The sequence below is a fragment of the Teleopsis dalmanni genome, chromosome 2 (genome assembly GCF_002237135.1).
Source record: "Teleopsis dalmanni isolate 2A chromosome 2, ASM223713v2, whole genome shotgun sequence".
Taxonomy (NCBI): domain Eukaryota; kingdom Metazoa; phylum Arthropoda; class Insecta; order Diptera; family Diopsidae; genus Teleopsis; species Teleopsis dalmanni.
In genome coordinates, this window is record NC_051847.1 from 7,172,600 (window position 1) to 7,189,515 (window position 16,916).

Below are 16,916 nucleotides of genomic sequence, written 5' to 3' on the forward strand. Positions count from 1 at the left end.
AACAACTTCAAATTTAGATGAAATATCAGTATGAACCAGCGCCATCTATTTAACCAGAACTAAATCTGTTCTACTTTATCGCTGGTGTAGGTAACGGTATATTACAAAGTTGGCTTACGTGTCAATAGCTGTTATTGGCTAAGGATTCTTAACCTCAGAGAAAATTGTGTATATTTCTATCAGCTTCCAACTCAAAACTTTATATTCCAGCAATTCTAACTTTAGTTGCCACCTTCTTTTTGTATGGATTTTCTAGTCATTGTTCAATTTGCTGCCTCAAGGATTCCAGTTGACTGTCCTCTGCAATGTTATATTCAGTTTTATGGATCGTGTTAGAAAAAGAGTTTAACGTACGGCAAAAAATAAACGTACTTACTTTCATCTATTTAGTAATATTTTTGGATAATGTGAACAATATAATTACAAATTTAATTAGAATTGTGAAAGAACCTATGACTTGTCATCAACTATTTAATATTGCTAATACATTTTTTAAATATTCTGAATTTTATTTAAAAAGTGGTACCAAATTGAATAAATCATAAATACTTAAAAATACAAGCTACTTTTAACTGTTATTTACTAAATCCCTGTTGAATCAAGACTTGTACCATTCTTCGTTTCACTTTTCCCAATGGTGTTTGACTTGCTTTTCCTCATGCCACGTAGTTGATCTCTTTTCCGTGTCAGTGGGGCTACTAGTACTTTCCTTTATATCATCAAATAATGAACTTGTGGTCTGAATTTCTACATCTGAGTGTGCATTCACAACGGAGTCGTCATCTTCAACATCACTGGACGAATGTGTTGTTGTTGCTGTGTCTGTGGCTGTGTCTGCTATAGGTGAACTAGGTGAGCTGCTCTTCTGAGTACTTACTTCAGTGGGTAACTTAGTGGTTGTGATATCATTGGTTTGAGTTGAAACGGTTGTTACTTGATTTAATTCAATTGCATTGTAGCCGCTCTTTGTTGCAACATTTCCACTTGTGCTTGTTGCTATGCTTGCATTTTCATCAGTCTGTGGCAATTTTGAACCGACATAAATTGCAATCACGCCATAATCAGCAACTTCATTTGCATCATTTGCTGCATCGCTAGCATTTGAGGTCGCATTTTCATTTACTACAATGGCTGGCAACATTATGTTAGCTATACCCTCCGCATTGACCACAATTTGTTTACCACCACACTTTCCCTCACTCACGCCGCCACTAATAACATCGCAGTAAATGCCTGGCTGCAGACAGGTGTACACGTCACGTTCATATGCCAGAACGGGATCATTATTGATGGCTATGAATGCTTTATGGCCACGACAAAAGGCTACATGATTCGGTCCGTCTGTCTGAAAATTAATGATAATGTCCTGTATGGCATTTAAGCTATTCACTAATGCAATCATGTTAACTATTGCAGGCCAGCGATGTTCACATATCCAACCTGACTCTGGCGTGCATTGTGCATTTCTATCAAACTTCGGCGTTTGTATGTTGTCGTCATTTGTGCGCGGCTGCATGCTTGGCGGTCCTTGATCGAGTTCGCCGCTATCATAACGATATGAGCTCATAATCCGCTTAATGTAACCATAAGGATGTGCTAACATAAATAAATTAGCCATAACATAACTGCGTTTCTGTTTATATGTCAATACATGTTTGTGGCCGAAATCACATAATCCGCGTTGTGTATCGTGGCTGTCAACAAAGACTAGAGCATGTTGATGCGATAGAAATCCCATAGCGGGACCCCAATTGATGAGAGCACTTAACGTTGATCTATGATTTAGGATTTGCGATAGCTCAAACGGATATAAATACTCTGAAACGACACCATAAGAGGTGTACTCAGTTCTGAAACAAAAACGTTATCATTATTTCCAGCCAAACGATGTCACGAAATATAGGAATATATAAGTAAACTTTTTAATTTTTACCGGGCTTTATGTCATCTATTTAACACTTAAAAATGATAATAAAACACTTATTAATTTGTGTTCAAATATATTGAAAACTTTAACATTAAGAAATATATTCATAAGTGTTTTATTATCATTTTAAGTGTTAAAGAACTGACCTTATGCTCTGTAAAAATTAAGAACTTATTGATAAGTAGGTCCTAATAACAATTAATTATTAGGAATATATAAATTTAATAACTACAGGTAAACTAACATAAAGTGTTTCAATCTTTTCTATAAGAATGTTTTCTTTTAATTAATAAATTTATCACACTAATAAAATGTTGGTGATATGAAGTCAGTAGTAAGTGATTATTAAGGAAGTAAACTATATATAATGTCTGACAATTAGAAAAATGTACAACAGAAGATTTCCTCGTCTCCAAATAAAAGCGGTGTATGTATTATATCACATACTTGGGATTATCACCATTTTGTGAAACGAGATCGGTAATCGAGAGATATTATAGCCGAGTGACAACAGCAAAACATATTTCGAATATCGAAGCATAGTGTTGTTGGTACTTTATAGCTCATTACTCAAGATCTTGAAAAGCTCTATTGTATTTACACAACGGTTTGACGTGAAGGCTGAGAAGAGGACTATGAGTTGCCTATTCTTACGGCTAAATAATTATGGCTTTTGCAAGGAAGATAAGAATGATTAATGATAGCACGTGTTTGAAAGGTTAGTCCTAAGAAATTTTCTCAAATCCACCCACTGCGCTTAATTTCATTGATGTTATAATCATGCGATCTTATTCGATCGTCTGATTGCTACCAAATGGGTCATCAACTTGTTTGTCTGGAAAAGTCCCGTTTGGCCTTCGTAGCTCTTAACTTTATAAAAGAGCTTGTACACTTTTAACTTGGCTACTAAAATAAGCACATGCGTTCGTATTATTATGTTTATATAATTACTTAGTACCTGAAGAAGAAAGATAGCAATGTGATGTACTAATAATTATTCTGTGGTACATTTATTTTAACAAATTTAATCATATCTAAAGTTCTTGTAAAAAAATCAAAATTAATAGCTTACTTACTTCGATACTGCATCAAGACCAACATCAGCAACATCGAGATAAAAGAATGGTCTTGCTCCCATTGCAAAATCAAAGTCTTCACTATTTAAATTTTTTACATTATTGACCATATGCTGGATAAAAACAAAAAAAAAATATTTAATTTAAAAATAATAAACTGTCACCAATACAAAGTAATTGTGCATGAAACTGCATAAAATCTCAATACAAACTCAAGTGGCAGTCACCTTTATATCAATTGGCCACATATGTTTTGCTGCATCAACACGAAATCCTGCCACACCCAAGTCCACCAATTTATTTAAGAATTCAACAATACGAACTTGCACATTAGCAATTGAATGATCCAAATCCGGTTGTCCATCCAACTGACAATTACGCACCTCATGTGCATCCTGATAATTTTCTAGCATGCATGCTTTGTGAAAATCCTTAACTTTATATGGTACACTTGGATAGTCAAAAGTGTTGGCATTTGCCTTACTGCCGGCATTTCCCAACAATGGAAAGGTGCCATTGGACTCGTTTGTTTTATCTTTAGTGTTACTCGTATTCCTGTGACTACTGTCGGTGGGGTTGTATTTATTTGCAGCCATATGATTCAGCACTACATCCACGTAGATACGTACACCGACTGCATTGCAGGCACGCGTCATTTTCAGGAATTCATCTTCACTACCGGAACGTGTTGCTATCTTGTATGAAATAGGTTGATAGCGCTCCCACCAGGGATGACTATACCTTGCAGTACGCACAACCAAATGCTCCGTGACGGGTGACAACTGTTGCAAGTGCATGGAATAACAACAGAAACAACAGTTAGTACAACAGAGCAACAGAGCCACGGATGAATACGTGTATGTGACAGTCATGGAATAATAAATTGCAAAATCATAAAAATAAACAAAATTGATATATTGCTGAAAATTCATCAGGCATTACGTTTTATGAGTGGACTATTGAATTGGCATTTCTGGTACCTCAAAAAACGAGTGCCTTCGAATATGGTACTCCTTTATTATGGCGAATTATTTAAAAATTGTAAAATGTATTTTTACATCATAAGGAATGATGAAGATAAATAATTGGAAGAATAATAATGTTTCGATTGTTAATAAGTTTCATTTGATATTTTTCGATTCGAAATTGCTTTAAATTCTATGCTGCACCGGCAAAAACTCAGACACATCGTCATCGTATTGCCATATTCAATACAGAGTATGTCAAAAAATGTATCTGTACTTCCAAATAAAGGAACTAATAGACTCTATGTGAAGCAAAGTCGAAAATCTTCATAGATTTTCTCTTTAATCAATTTTTGATTCAATTCAGTTAGATAGACTGCTACTACATCAATATAGAACACATTCTATTATATCTATTAATTATGAATGGAATCGATTTATACGAATGTGTAATCAATTATCTCTGATAATTAAAAATCTCTGACTCTGAGTCTCTTTGGTTTAAATAATCTTAGCACTATATGCCGTGTGCAATCCTCTTATCATCTTATCTTCTCAATTACTGTCAATAATTAAAACCATTTTTTTTTGGGGTTCACTGTGTTCCACTCTTGAAATTTTAAGAAAAATTTATATTTCATTCTTCTATTTTCCTCTACTAATTTCAAAATTTGGAAAATTATGGAAAATCGCAATGAGAAATCATTGCAATTTCGATAGAAATGGAAACTAAACTGAACTGCATGTTTCTTGTCTTTTATGTGCTTATGCGACTATCGTGCGTTATTTACTTGTACGCCGGCATATCCATTCGGACCCAGAAAATTTATGCATTCCTCAGCAACATCCAAAAATTTCCATTCAAATAAATGCACAATTGTCGTTCGATTTGATTTGAAGTGCGGATTACTGTGGTTGTGGTTGTCGTTGTTGTTATTATTATTGTTGCTTCTGCTGATGTTGCCAGTGCTATTGTTATCGTTAGCATTAGTGCTGGTATTGTCAACTTGAGTAGCAGCAATATTTTGAACCGAATTTGTGTCGCTCTTGATAGTGGTGTTGCTCATTTCATTGTTGCCGCTTTCAGCTGCTGCATTAGGCAACACTAAAAGCCATTGAAGACATACCGAAGCCCAACCCAGAGCAACAAAATGTTTGCACATATTTAGAATCCCTGTTAAAATACGTTATCCTAAAATCCTGCTTAATGAAAAAAGCGATAATGAAAAAGATGAATTATTATGAAAAACTCTTTAAGATATTTTGAATAACTTTTTATTTTTTTTTTGCAATTGAAATGATTTCGTACAGTCCACATACACGCACTTTCAACTCCAAACTAATTCCAAAATCCGATTCAGTTGCTCCGAACTATTCATAGTTTTTCCGCATTTCATTGGACTTCATTTGGAAATGTCATTGCTGCGGTGGGTCGCGTGCAGTTCACTTAAAACACGCAAAATGATACGAAATCTTGTTACTTTTACAAACTTTTTTAATTTTATCAAATATTTACATATGCTTTTAGTTTTTGAATTAAATTAATTTATATTATTATGTCACAAACTCATTGTAACTTTATTATTACAATATTTTTAGATGACTGCCGGTGTAGCCGACTTCACATTACAGCCTACGATTAATTTATAAAGTCAGTTTAATATAAAGTTTTATATCACTGGCAGTAGATATCCACCTGAAGAAAGAGGGGTCTGTTAGACTCTAGAAACTCTAGACACTTTGGTGTGCTTAAGAATTTGGTTACGGTACAGTCAGGAAGACTTTAATAATTTTGAATGGAGATACCTTCATTCTAGACTAGAACTTAACTGTTTTAATGAAGCACACAACTCTTGAATACACACATCTTAATTGTCCGATAAACATTTCCCGTTCTACTCAGTCTGGGACAGTCACAGAGCAGGAGAACAATATTTTTCTCTCCTTTTTTGTTTCAACTTTTTCCTTTCCCAATTATTTTCTTTCCATTTCTTTCTCAACTTTTTTCTTTCTTCTTTTTCTCTTTTCTTTTCTTTTTCTCTTTTCTTTTCTCTCTCTCTCTCATTTTTACTCTGTTTAGGTTTCTCGCTCATTTTTTAATTAATTAGTTTTCTCGCTCATTTTAAGATTATTATTTAAACTACAATCCAACTGCATGGTTACAATATGATTTAATATCTAATTCCAATCAATGAAACATTTATTCTAAATGAATTGTCGTACTAACCGAGTAAAATTCCTATATATACACATCTTCCTCTCAATCCACTTTAACATAAGGAACCATTTTTCAGTGCTTATCGATTCAACCATATTTGGATTGGGGCAATATGTTACCTCAAGTTGAATTTTGTATTCGAGCTGCAACGTTCACACGTTTAATTGCCTTTAGTAAATGGTAAGGTCAGTTAAAAAGCATTGCATAGTTAACCAAAGTTCGTGCTGTAAACTGGAAGCATTAACGAACTGGAAAATGGGATTACATGTTTGGTTCACATTAAACAGGCGGCACGACTTTAATAATAATATTTTGAAGAGAACTGCTAATGGCTCACAGAAGCAATACCATCGTACCACCTCGCTAAGTACATGCCATGCCCCATTCCAGACATAGAAACTACACAGTTGACAATGTGAGTGGTACAACAAATTACTTCGCCACGCAATTGCCAGGTCAACTGTTAAATCAAAGATTGACGCCTGTTGCAGCTCCAATTTACGGCGCATTACGAACATGCCATCCACATCACATCCACAGCACTGTTGTTGCAGTTATTGTTACGTTGTGTTGTCGTGCTATTGTGTTTGTTTGTTTGTGTTAAACTGAAAAGTCGAACGAACCGCACATCATACGCTGCACACCGCAGACCGCCAAGTATTTCCAGCCACTGCTCAGCTACAATAAAATCCATGTTATGCGATTTTTCCTCCTGATAAACAGCAATTTTAATTAATCCTTAGGTGTTGTTGACATCGTCGGTTCGGTCATGCACAAAAACGCCCCTCCGCATGGGTTAGTTTTGATTAGTTGTCCCGATTGGAATTTATTTGTTTTTAATTTAAACAAATTTAATATATTTCACAACGGAATTTTTTCGAAATAAATGTTTATTTTTAGATCATTTCTGTAAGATACTTTTGGATCTAATATTAGACATTTAAAAAAATGTAAAGCAAATATAAAGTCTGATACCAAAGTATCAGACTACAGTAGTGCAAGTGTAGCCATTGCAAAGTTCAGTTCATTTCAAAGAACTTCATATAACTCATAAGAGGTACTACACGTAAATATCCAGCATTCAGAGAGAAATCATTAGTGTAACACGTCTTACTTCAAATTTTTTTCAAAGAAATCGCAATCATTACTTATTTACTTACTCAATTGGCTTTAACAACCCGTTATAAGATTTTGACGTGACACAGCATTCCTTTGCAGTAACTTTCTGCTGCGTGCCTGCCTTCTCCAGCCTCATACATCGGTTAGTGCATACTTAACTTCATCCCTCCATCGGTGACACGGCCCACTTACACATGTTCTTGCTCCAACTGCCGATTCAAACACTTTTTTCGCTAGACGATCGTCATCCGTTCTCATAACATGACCAACCCAGCGAAGCGGTTTGAAATAAAACTCATTCGGCAGCGGTAGTTATCGCCAATTCGTAAAGGCTTTTGTCCTCTTACAAAAAATTTTCCTTTCTACTATCCATACTTTTACGTCATAATACAAGTAAAATAAGCGACCTGTTCAGTAATAGGTTGAGAGAGACCACTGCATCTCAATTGCCTATTGAGCCCATAGTACCAACTATTGGCAATTATAATTCTTCTTCGGAATTCCAAACTGACGCTGGGTAATAAGTACAGTGAGTCCTCCAGAATTTTAGGTTTGAGTTGTGCATAGAGTTTGACAGCCCCAAGTGAAGCACGTGAAACAGCCAATGATATGGAATCTAACCAATAAAAAACATAATATCGAAGTCGGGAAAGTCTTTACACTCACAGCACTTTATTCATCTGTAGAAATGGTACTTGTTAGTTGGTTTGTCTTAGAATTCGTACTAATCAAGCTGTAGATAATCGAACCAAGAATCAATTAAACCAACCATGTGGACTAATGACTAATGTTTACGTAAATATCAATAAATAAATACCGTAAGACTAACAAGTTAGTTTATTTTTAGATGACTCACATCAGTCCGAGCTACTTTGACAAAATAGATTGGTGTAATATAATAGAATATCTATAGTGTCTCCAAGTGAATTAATATTTAAGCCACTCTTTCGCAGGGTACCCGACTCTATTTAAGGTCAAGTAGAGAATATACAGTCATTAGTTTTTGTCTCGTTCAAACAAATAAAGAAAGTTAAAAATAAAGTATTTTATAATGGCTAAGTTATATACTATATAAGCTAAAATATTTTTCTTATGTACCCTACTATTAATCCTCTCCGCCATTGTATTTGTCGCTTTTCGAAGTCTCTGTTTTGCATGATTAGGTCTTGCACAGGAATAAATTTAAGTACTACGTAATCAAGTATTTAGTATAATTACAATATTTTACACATATTCCAATACACGCCTCAATGCCTTCAGCCACAAAAAATTTAAATAACCGTTTGCCATTTTAATAAAATTATCAGATAAAAACAAAATGGCGGCAATTAATGGGTTTAAAGCTTGTACGGCAATCAAATACGTTGCGGCAAGATAAAATGATTAGTCGTTTATCCACCGTAAATAACTGTGATTAAGTTTTTTTTTATTTAAATGACGTAATTTTTTGGACATTTGCAATAATTAAAAGTGAAATGCACATAAAGGCAGTTTCATAAATAAAATCGAAAAATGAATGTCCTTATTAAATCCAGTCAAATGTGTTTATGGTAATTTGCTGAGATTAATGAATCTCAGAAAAATATTAAAAGAAAAACTTAATGTTCATAATCTAATCATTTTGGAAGTTCTAAAAGGAGTAAAAAAGGCGTAAGACCTTATTTCAATCCTTTCTAATCAAATTGTTGGTACTTCTTATTCATTTCTTTATGTCCTTGTGGAACATAGGACTTCGATATGACTGTTACAGATTACTGAAAAATCCTTTCAGGTCCCTAGTAATCTTTGATTTTGCTTTGATAGTTTCGCACCTTCAATCATAAGGACTCCGTACTAATGTCAACTCTAAATAATTTATCAAGAATGATGAAGATTAAAATATTGTAGATCACATTGTTATTTCGAAAAAAATCTCTAACCTAAGTAATTAAATAATACTAAACAAACTAAAAAGACCGGCTTAAGTACAAATACCAAAAAATGAAAAAATTATCTTGTCACAAAAAAAGTTCTCGGTCAAAGAGGAAGAGTTAAGGATATGCATGCGACCAACTTTTAAGTGGCAAACTTTAGCTGCAACCGAATATGGTTTTGACCGAACTTTACACATATAATGAAAATAAGTAACAACTTTAATTGAAACTTTTTTCTGGGAAACGTTTAAGTATCTTTAAGTAGTAGAATTTAAAAATTATCATTCATCATTTGAAACGTTAATTGGGTAAGAATATAATTTTTAATATAAACAATGTCGTCATATGCAATAGTCTATACATTATTCAATTTTACTACAATAGTTTACCTCTTACTCTACCCGAACTATCTAAAAATTTGTCTATGAAATTTCATATAGTATCATTGAAGTTCCAGATGAGCAGCATGTGAGTATTTACTTATCACTAAAGAACTACTTCGAAAGGAATATTTTTAATCCAAAAGCTTTCAATAGAAAAGTTACAAAAGAGGATTTTGGTTTGATTCCTCATGAGCTAAGTGCAAAAAAATATTATTGGAACGAATTTCCATCTGGGAGTCGCTGGTGCAATCAGTGAAATAGTAACATTTTTCAAACATACGATAATAAGTAAAGAAAAGGGAATTCCATACAATCGACGTTCGACCATGATTTTTAAACTCCATAAACAGTGACAAAGCATATAGTGTAAGGTGGGGACTGTAAAGTAATCATCCATTATCAGGTACAAACGATTTAACAAACGATTGATACGAGTCTTTTCTGTTAGCAATTAAAGCAGTTGAACTAAAAATTGATAAAAAAAAAAGGAATTATTGAAGAGGGAAGTTGTTGTATTTCATCATTACAACTTTAAACCACAAATATCAGTAATGAACCAGCAAATATTGACAGAACTCGAGTAGGGGACTTTGATATAGTTACAATATAGTAATGCCGTTACACCGTCATATTATGATTTGCTGCGATCTCTGCAAATATACTCCTATAGATTTCTAAAAGTGCACAGAATTTTAAAGATAAAATCATGAAATTCAAAAATAAAAGAAAAGAATTGTAGTCATGAATTAACCACTTACTATATTTACAGCGAAGCTACTTAGAAGGACATGTATCACATTGGAATCGATAGCGATTCGGACGCCTGACGCTTCAAAGAACCAGTGAGGCGTAGCAGTATTGATTGTGGGGAAGATATGTAAGCGATATATGCCGTGAAATATTAAGCGATATATGATTTAAAAATATTATTGAAATGCACCGCTGGAAGTTCGGTGAGTAATTGGCAGGAATAGAAGAAGTATGTAAAATGTTAATGGAGAACAACTGATGTTTAATTTTGTTATTTTTAACGTATATCTGAAATGTTTTTTAATATTTATATATCGATATATTATTGACATATGTTGAACGCACTTTAAATACTTGTGTACTTAAAGAATATCTTTAGTTTCAGGTTTGATAACGAAAATATTATTACGAACCTTATTATAATAATAATTTTATTTTTTACGGGCTAATGGGTCAATAGTTAAATAATAAACTTTTTATAAAATTTTTATTTGTTTTTAAAAGATTTTATTTTAACCGATATATATAGTCATCATCAGGATACTAACAGTATTTTAGTACATATCTCAAAGAAACAATTATAAAAAATACATTATTATTATCCTTTTTCACGTCCTAAGTATATTTCTATCAAATCCAAAAATACTCAAATCGTTGCATATTTTTCGGCGCTTGCGTTCAAAATTAAAAATATATTTTTTGAATAGAAGTTTCAGCTAAAAATAAATGACAAATTTGTAAAATGAAATTTGTTTACATTTTAATCTAAAATTAAAATCATTTAACGATGTTTTTACGACAGTTCTTTATTCCTAGTTTCCATTTCAATAAAAGAAAATATAAACAAAATAATAGCAAATGGATTCCAAGATAAGCAATATTCGCTGTGTGTGCGCATTAATTTAATGCTTTTTCCTTCGGAGCTGGTCAAACTTCTTGGTAGTTTTCAGTGTGTAGTCCGCAGCAGCATAAACTAAAACTCCCGGATTTTTATGGTTGTGGCTCTACTATTTTCCATTAAAAAGTGTCAATACAACTGCTTTCAAAGCTTTATGATTTGCGAAATAGCGTCAAAGTTCAACGATGAAGTGCATTAAATCATAAAAAGGATAATAACGCATACACTTCATATTTGCTGAAGGAGACTTTCGTAGGCAATACAGAATATTTTGTATGGCCAATAATAAAGTTAAGTTTTATTTTCACAATATATCAGCAAATTTATGTATGCGAAGTAGTGGAATAAACTGACCTTTATCCATTTATTGTGATGTGCAGGTAAGAAATTATGCGACTCAAAGATTAAACTAGAATGTTTTTTTTGAACAATTTTATAATGATTTCAACGCAATCTTAGAGTCACTGTGTAATGGTGTAAGTGGTATGGATGCTGCAAAATCCTCGCCGTCACTGATCCTCCATTTAAAAGATTTTAAATGAATTTCTCCATTTACACACACACTGCCAGTGTCAGTAATCAACCTCTATCAGCTTAATAGAAAACTAATGCTTCGATATCAATTCTTTATATATCTCATATATCTACTGAAAGTTATTGCTTTATGAAAACTTAAGAAATATATTTTAAATTTAATTAGAAAAACGTGATTTTATTGACAACTTGAATTGCAAATTCGTTACTTTTCTCAAATTATACTTGTCAGTTTTAAGGACGTTAAAATAAAATTTTTCAAGTAAGTTAAAAAATATTTGCATTCTAAGCAAATATTGCAAACGAATTCAAAAAATTTGTATGAGTTGACAGGTAATTTGACAAAATTTTAATACCCAAACTTCAATATTCGTGTTAAGATGAACTCATTCCCGTTCCATTAGAATTGCAAAGATTAGAGTTAAGCAAATAGTATAACAAATGACACAGGTTTTATAATATTGTCACATCGATACATACACATCAATATTTTTTCTTTTTCGGCAATTTATCGAATACCAGTCACAACTTTTCCTGGTGCAGCGTTGTGTGATGTCTCTATCTCATTTAATTTAACAGAAGAATTTTTGAAGTGAATATACTATATTTATTAAGTTGGCAATGAGAAATATTTTATTATGTTGAGGCCAGTTGAGCCAATGCACTTGTGCACTTTTACTCTCTATTAACTACGAAGTTTCTTCATAACCCCTCTCTACGCTTTAACTGGATTATTGTTTATCACTTCATCTGACTATGCAATAATTGACCTAAAATCTACATACCTCTCCGAGGAGCCTGTAACCATTCTGAGATTCGATAACGCGGTGTTGGTAAGCCTGTTAGTTTTCGTAAATAATAATACTTGTGCGTAATTTGTGAAAAAAGGTAACTGGACGTGTATTAGGTCAGACAGAAATTCAAAAATAGGTTGTAATATTCACATGAGACTATGGTATCATTTAATTCATTCATATAAGACTACCAAATATTGCTCTTCCGCTATTACAACCAATCAAATATTGTACTTTATCGTAAAAATTGTTGTGATGAGAGACATAAGGTATTAATATCAATTTATAATACTAATCAAAAAGAATTACAATTAGCAAAAATGCTTCATAAATGAAAATAAAATATTAAACTTCAATTTCAGTTCTTCCAATATATTTATTTTATAAGCATACTAAATGTTATCTTAACAATAGAAACTCATGTAGTCCTTAAGTAGGCTAACTCCAACATATCACCATCTTGACTATTCCTCAGTCAGCAAATCACACACCAGCCTTAGCTCCCATCTAAAATGGATAGCGCAAGCCAAATAAAGCCCCACAGCAAACGCTTTCGCTTAACTGAAGTTAAACTTCAGTTGCTTCTTCCCACAAGTTTGACAAACTGGATTTATAGCAATATAATTGACTGTATTTGATGGAGACTGTTTACTTTTCTTTGAAGTTAAACTTCCTGTTTTCGATGATGACACCTCAAGTTCCCGTTGCGAATTTGATTTTGTAATCCGTTTCGATGCAGACTTCTTCACACAACCTGAGTCATTTAAATACAAAAACGATTTAATATTGACGACTGGACGAAAATATGCGTTGTTGTGTTTGAGAACTACGCCTCGATCTACACAACTCTCTAGAGCTACTAACAGGTCTGAAGTTAAATTCTTCTCCGGCAACTTATACAACTGGGAGACATATTCAGTAATTGTATTCAGACTACTAGGCATTTCAAGTTGAGTAAGATACTCTAGTATGTTCTCATCTGAGACATACATTTTGTTAAATAGAATTTCAAATTTGATGCCGAAAAATAGGAATATTAATTTTGAATTATTTTCCAAATGTGTGTTTGCACTAGAACTGAAAAATTCTATATGACTAAATTATAATTTAGATTTGAAAGAAGAATTTTGAGTGTCATATAGCCTACTAATGTTATAAAAATAATTGTTTTATAAATGTGACATATTGTTTTGGTTACAATAGTAGGCGATATTTAAATTAAGAGTTTCTAAATAAAATTTGATAAAATTTTAATTTATTCCAAATCTTCAAAATTATGGTTCGAAAGACTATTCAAAATTTTAAAGTCAACATTTTGCATATTAAATATTAAAAACAATATTAAACAATACAAAATGTCAATTTCGAATGCTAAGATTTTATCTTGTCTGGAACAGCTGAAGGTTCCGAGTACTCTGGATACTATTTCTAAGCATTACTGCCGGAAATATAAGATGGTACAGTTCGAAGTGATCACAGAACTTTTTGCAGCTTTGGAAAGGTGTGTGAAATGTGGCATAATTTTCAAGCACAAAAATTCGTATTTCACTCCATATATGCCCAGTGATCTGACAGCCAAGACCAGTGCAAAGGTTAACACAGAGGTTAAAGGTAAGAGATCAAAAACATCAGCCAAAGTACAAAAACCTGTCTCAACACACAAATCAAAATCAGTGTCATTAAAAACAGAGACAGTGAGTGTAAAGGAGCCGGACGAGTCTATATCTAAGAAAACTGATAACCGTTCAATTAAAGTCGAAAATCCAACGCCAAGAAAACCGATTAAATTAATCTTAAAACGTTATAATAGGAACCCATTATTGAACGAACAGTCTAATGCTGCTGACCATTTGCACCTTTGCATGTGTTGTGGCAAACAAAACCTTCACTTGCCTTATACTATAGCTTAGACTCTGAGGTAAACGACTGGATTGCTTTAAGAAAACATTATTAAAGAATGTAGCTACCGTTTCATTACACCTTAAACTATAAAAAAGTGAATAATTCGAACATTTTGTTTAAAAATATTATTTATCCAACCACACAATAAATTCTGAAATAGAATCAAAGATTCATCTGATTCTTTTACTACATTTCTTTATTTTTTTAATAAATGGCAATTTTATTTTAACATTATGAGAAGCTTTTATATCAACAATATCAACTATTAAATCCCATAAATCAATATTATAATTATTACTTCCTGCTGTTGTAAAAAATTGTCGGAATGCTCTTTTAATAATTAATAAAAAATAAATAATTATTTTTGAGCAATTAAAAAATAAATTAAAATACTTCAGTATCTATAGAAATCTCGTCTGGATTCAATCAACTAGCATCCAATCTAGTCCCGTAAATACACATTAATACACCACTTCTTGCAAAAGTTGTCTTGATATGGGGTGATTTGTTCATCACTCCCATTTTACTTCATCTCTGCAGTTATTTTACTGTTATATCTCTGTTATAGTATTATTGTTATCCGAATAAGTAGTACCATAACTGTGCAGAACATCAGATACACAATTTTTGACAATATTGGTGTGACCCATAATCCAAATTAGGTGGGCGTTTTTCGATTTACTTATCCCATAAGTCATTATATGCTCTTGACTTAATATTTATGTGAATAAGTTGACGGCATAATTTACATAGACATCACTATACAATGTCATATTATACATTAACATCTTAGCTACCTTATCGGTATTTTCATGTTTTATTTAGTATAATATGAATCAAACATTCAGACATATTGATTTTACTATGTATTAATAGCTATATAGATTTCAAATTCTACAGCAATACTTTGATCATATTTATCACAAGAGTGAAACTTTTATTATATATAAGAACAAAATGTTCGAGTTGCTGATAAGATGCCGTCAACGACAGCCATTAATAACAAAGTACTCAATACTATAGCATTAGATAAATTCAAAAAATGTCTACTATTATCTTTTTCGTACATCATGGTTTCTTGATATAAAATGCCAGAGTCAAAACCTCAAAGTCTAGAATACCGCTTCTTCGCTGAACTAGCTGAGTTAGCAAGTGGACACATTTCTATAACAACTGTTAGTAGAACTCGCTCCTGCCAATTTGAACAACAATGTTTGTCACCAATGTAAGTGTTATGTTCGCATCAGTACGGACCATTTCGATGTAACGTACTATGAGGCCAACTTTATCTAGTTTACTCCCTATTATATGTGATATGAAATTATACTCAAGTTACATTAATTTAGCATAATTTTAGCAACTTATATATGAGGATAACATGTAATCGTTCTTTATCCTTCTCATTCCACACTTCCTATAATTATCACAATTTTTTACGTATTGTTTAATAGGCGACGAAACTAGTGACTTTTTAAAATTTAAAAAATATTTTTACAAAAAAAAATCAATTTTTTTTAAACAATATGTCGACATAAAACGAAATTTAAAAATTTTCTATTTTTGCTGCTAATAGAAAGACAATCTCATCAAAATGCACATATCCGATGAGGAAATGTTGAGATATATAGATGAGATGGAAGATGTCGGATCTCTCTACACTATTACGAAATATGTCTCTAAGAAGTACAATCGGAGCTTTCGTGAAGTCAAGCGAGCGGTTTATAACGCAATACAAAGTTGCCTTAATAAAGGACTCATTGTGAAATATAAGGGTGAATATTATAATCCCTATGAACTCTCATTAGAGCCCCCCGAAGAATATAGTTCGGAATAAAAATTATTCTCAACATTTCCTACAGGGTTGTTGTGCATTTTAAAGAATTATGAGTTTAATGAGATAAGATTATTGGAGACCATGTTCCTTTCAGACATCCAAGTAACCGATAATCGTGTTTGATGGTCGATATTTCTAAGAAAATATATTTAAGGGCACTTCGAAAAATCAATAACCCGAATAATTATATTAAACTGTTTTATGCACAAACGAGTGATGGTGTATACAAGAACTTTTTGCTTACAGAACATTTTATACAGATTTATGACTTGTTGAAAGTTTTTTGAAATGGTGATAATCTATTATCACATGTGGAAGTACACAATTTTGAATGATGTTCCAGCTGCAGTTTCTGGATTAATTACCTGAAGTTATATTTTAATATAAGTAATAAAGAATTAGTTGTTATAAAACTATAAGCTGATTGAAGCTGTTAATGCGACCATCGTATACATAACAAATATCCAGATTTTCCTGATAAGTTTGACCTAGTAAAACTTCCTTACGATTTTTAACATGAAGACCTTTTAAAAGCATTCTATCATTTTAAGTGTACGTCTGGAAATGTGAAAGATTATCTTAAAGTTACTATTTGGTGAATGC

At 32.4% G+C, this 16,916-nt stretch overlaps 1 protein-coding gene across 1 annotated transcript; it reads right to left on the bottom strand.

Moving 5' to 3' along the window:
- Window positions 1-530: 530 nt before the first annotated feature.
- Window positions 531-5,167, bottom strand: LOC119678771 (alpha-amylase 1-like). Its single transcript, XM_038090822.1, has 4 exons — window positions 4,760-5,167; window positions 3,231-3,785; window positions 3,004-3,116; window positions 531-1,850 (listed from the first exon to the last, which is right to left on the bottom strand). Exons 1-4 carry the CDS (start codon window positions 5,129-5,131, stop codon window positions 623-625), a joined length of 2,268 nt encoding a protein of 755 aa, XP_037946750.1. The 5' UTR covers window positions 5,132-5,167; the 3' UTR covers window positions 531-622.
- Between the last annotated feature and the right edge of the window lie 11,749 nt (window positions 5,168-16,916).

Coding starts and splice junctions, on each gene's coding strand:
- LOC119678771 (XM_038090822.1), bottom strand. CDS start 5,131: ATGTGCAAACATTTTGTTGCTCTGGGTTGGGCTTCGGTATGTCTTCAA. Junction 3,786..4,759: donor ATGGATATGCCGGCGTACAA/GTAAATAACGCA, acceptor CACTTGCAACAG/TTGTCACCCGTCACGGAGCA. Junction 1,851..3,003: donor GGTCTTGATGCAGTATCGAA/GTAAGTAAGCTA, acceptor TTTTTGTTTCAG/AACTGAGTACACCTCTTATG.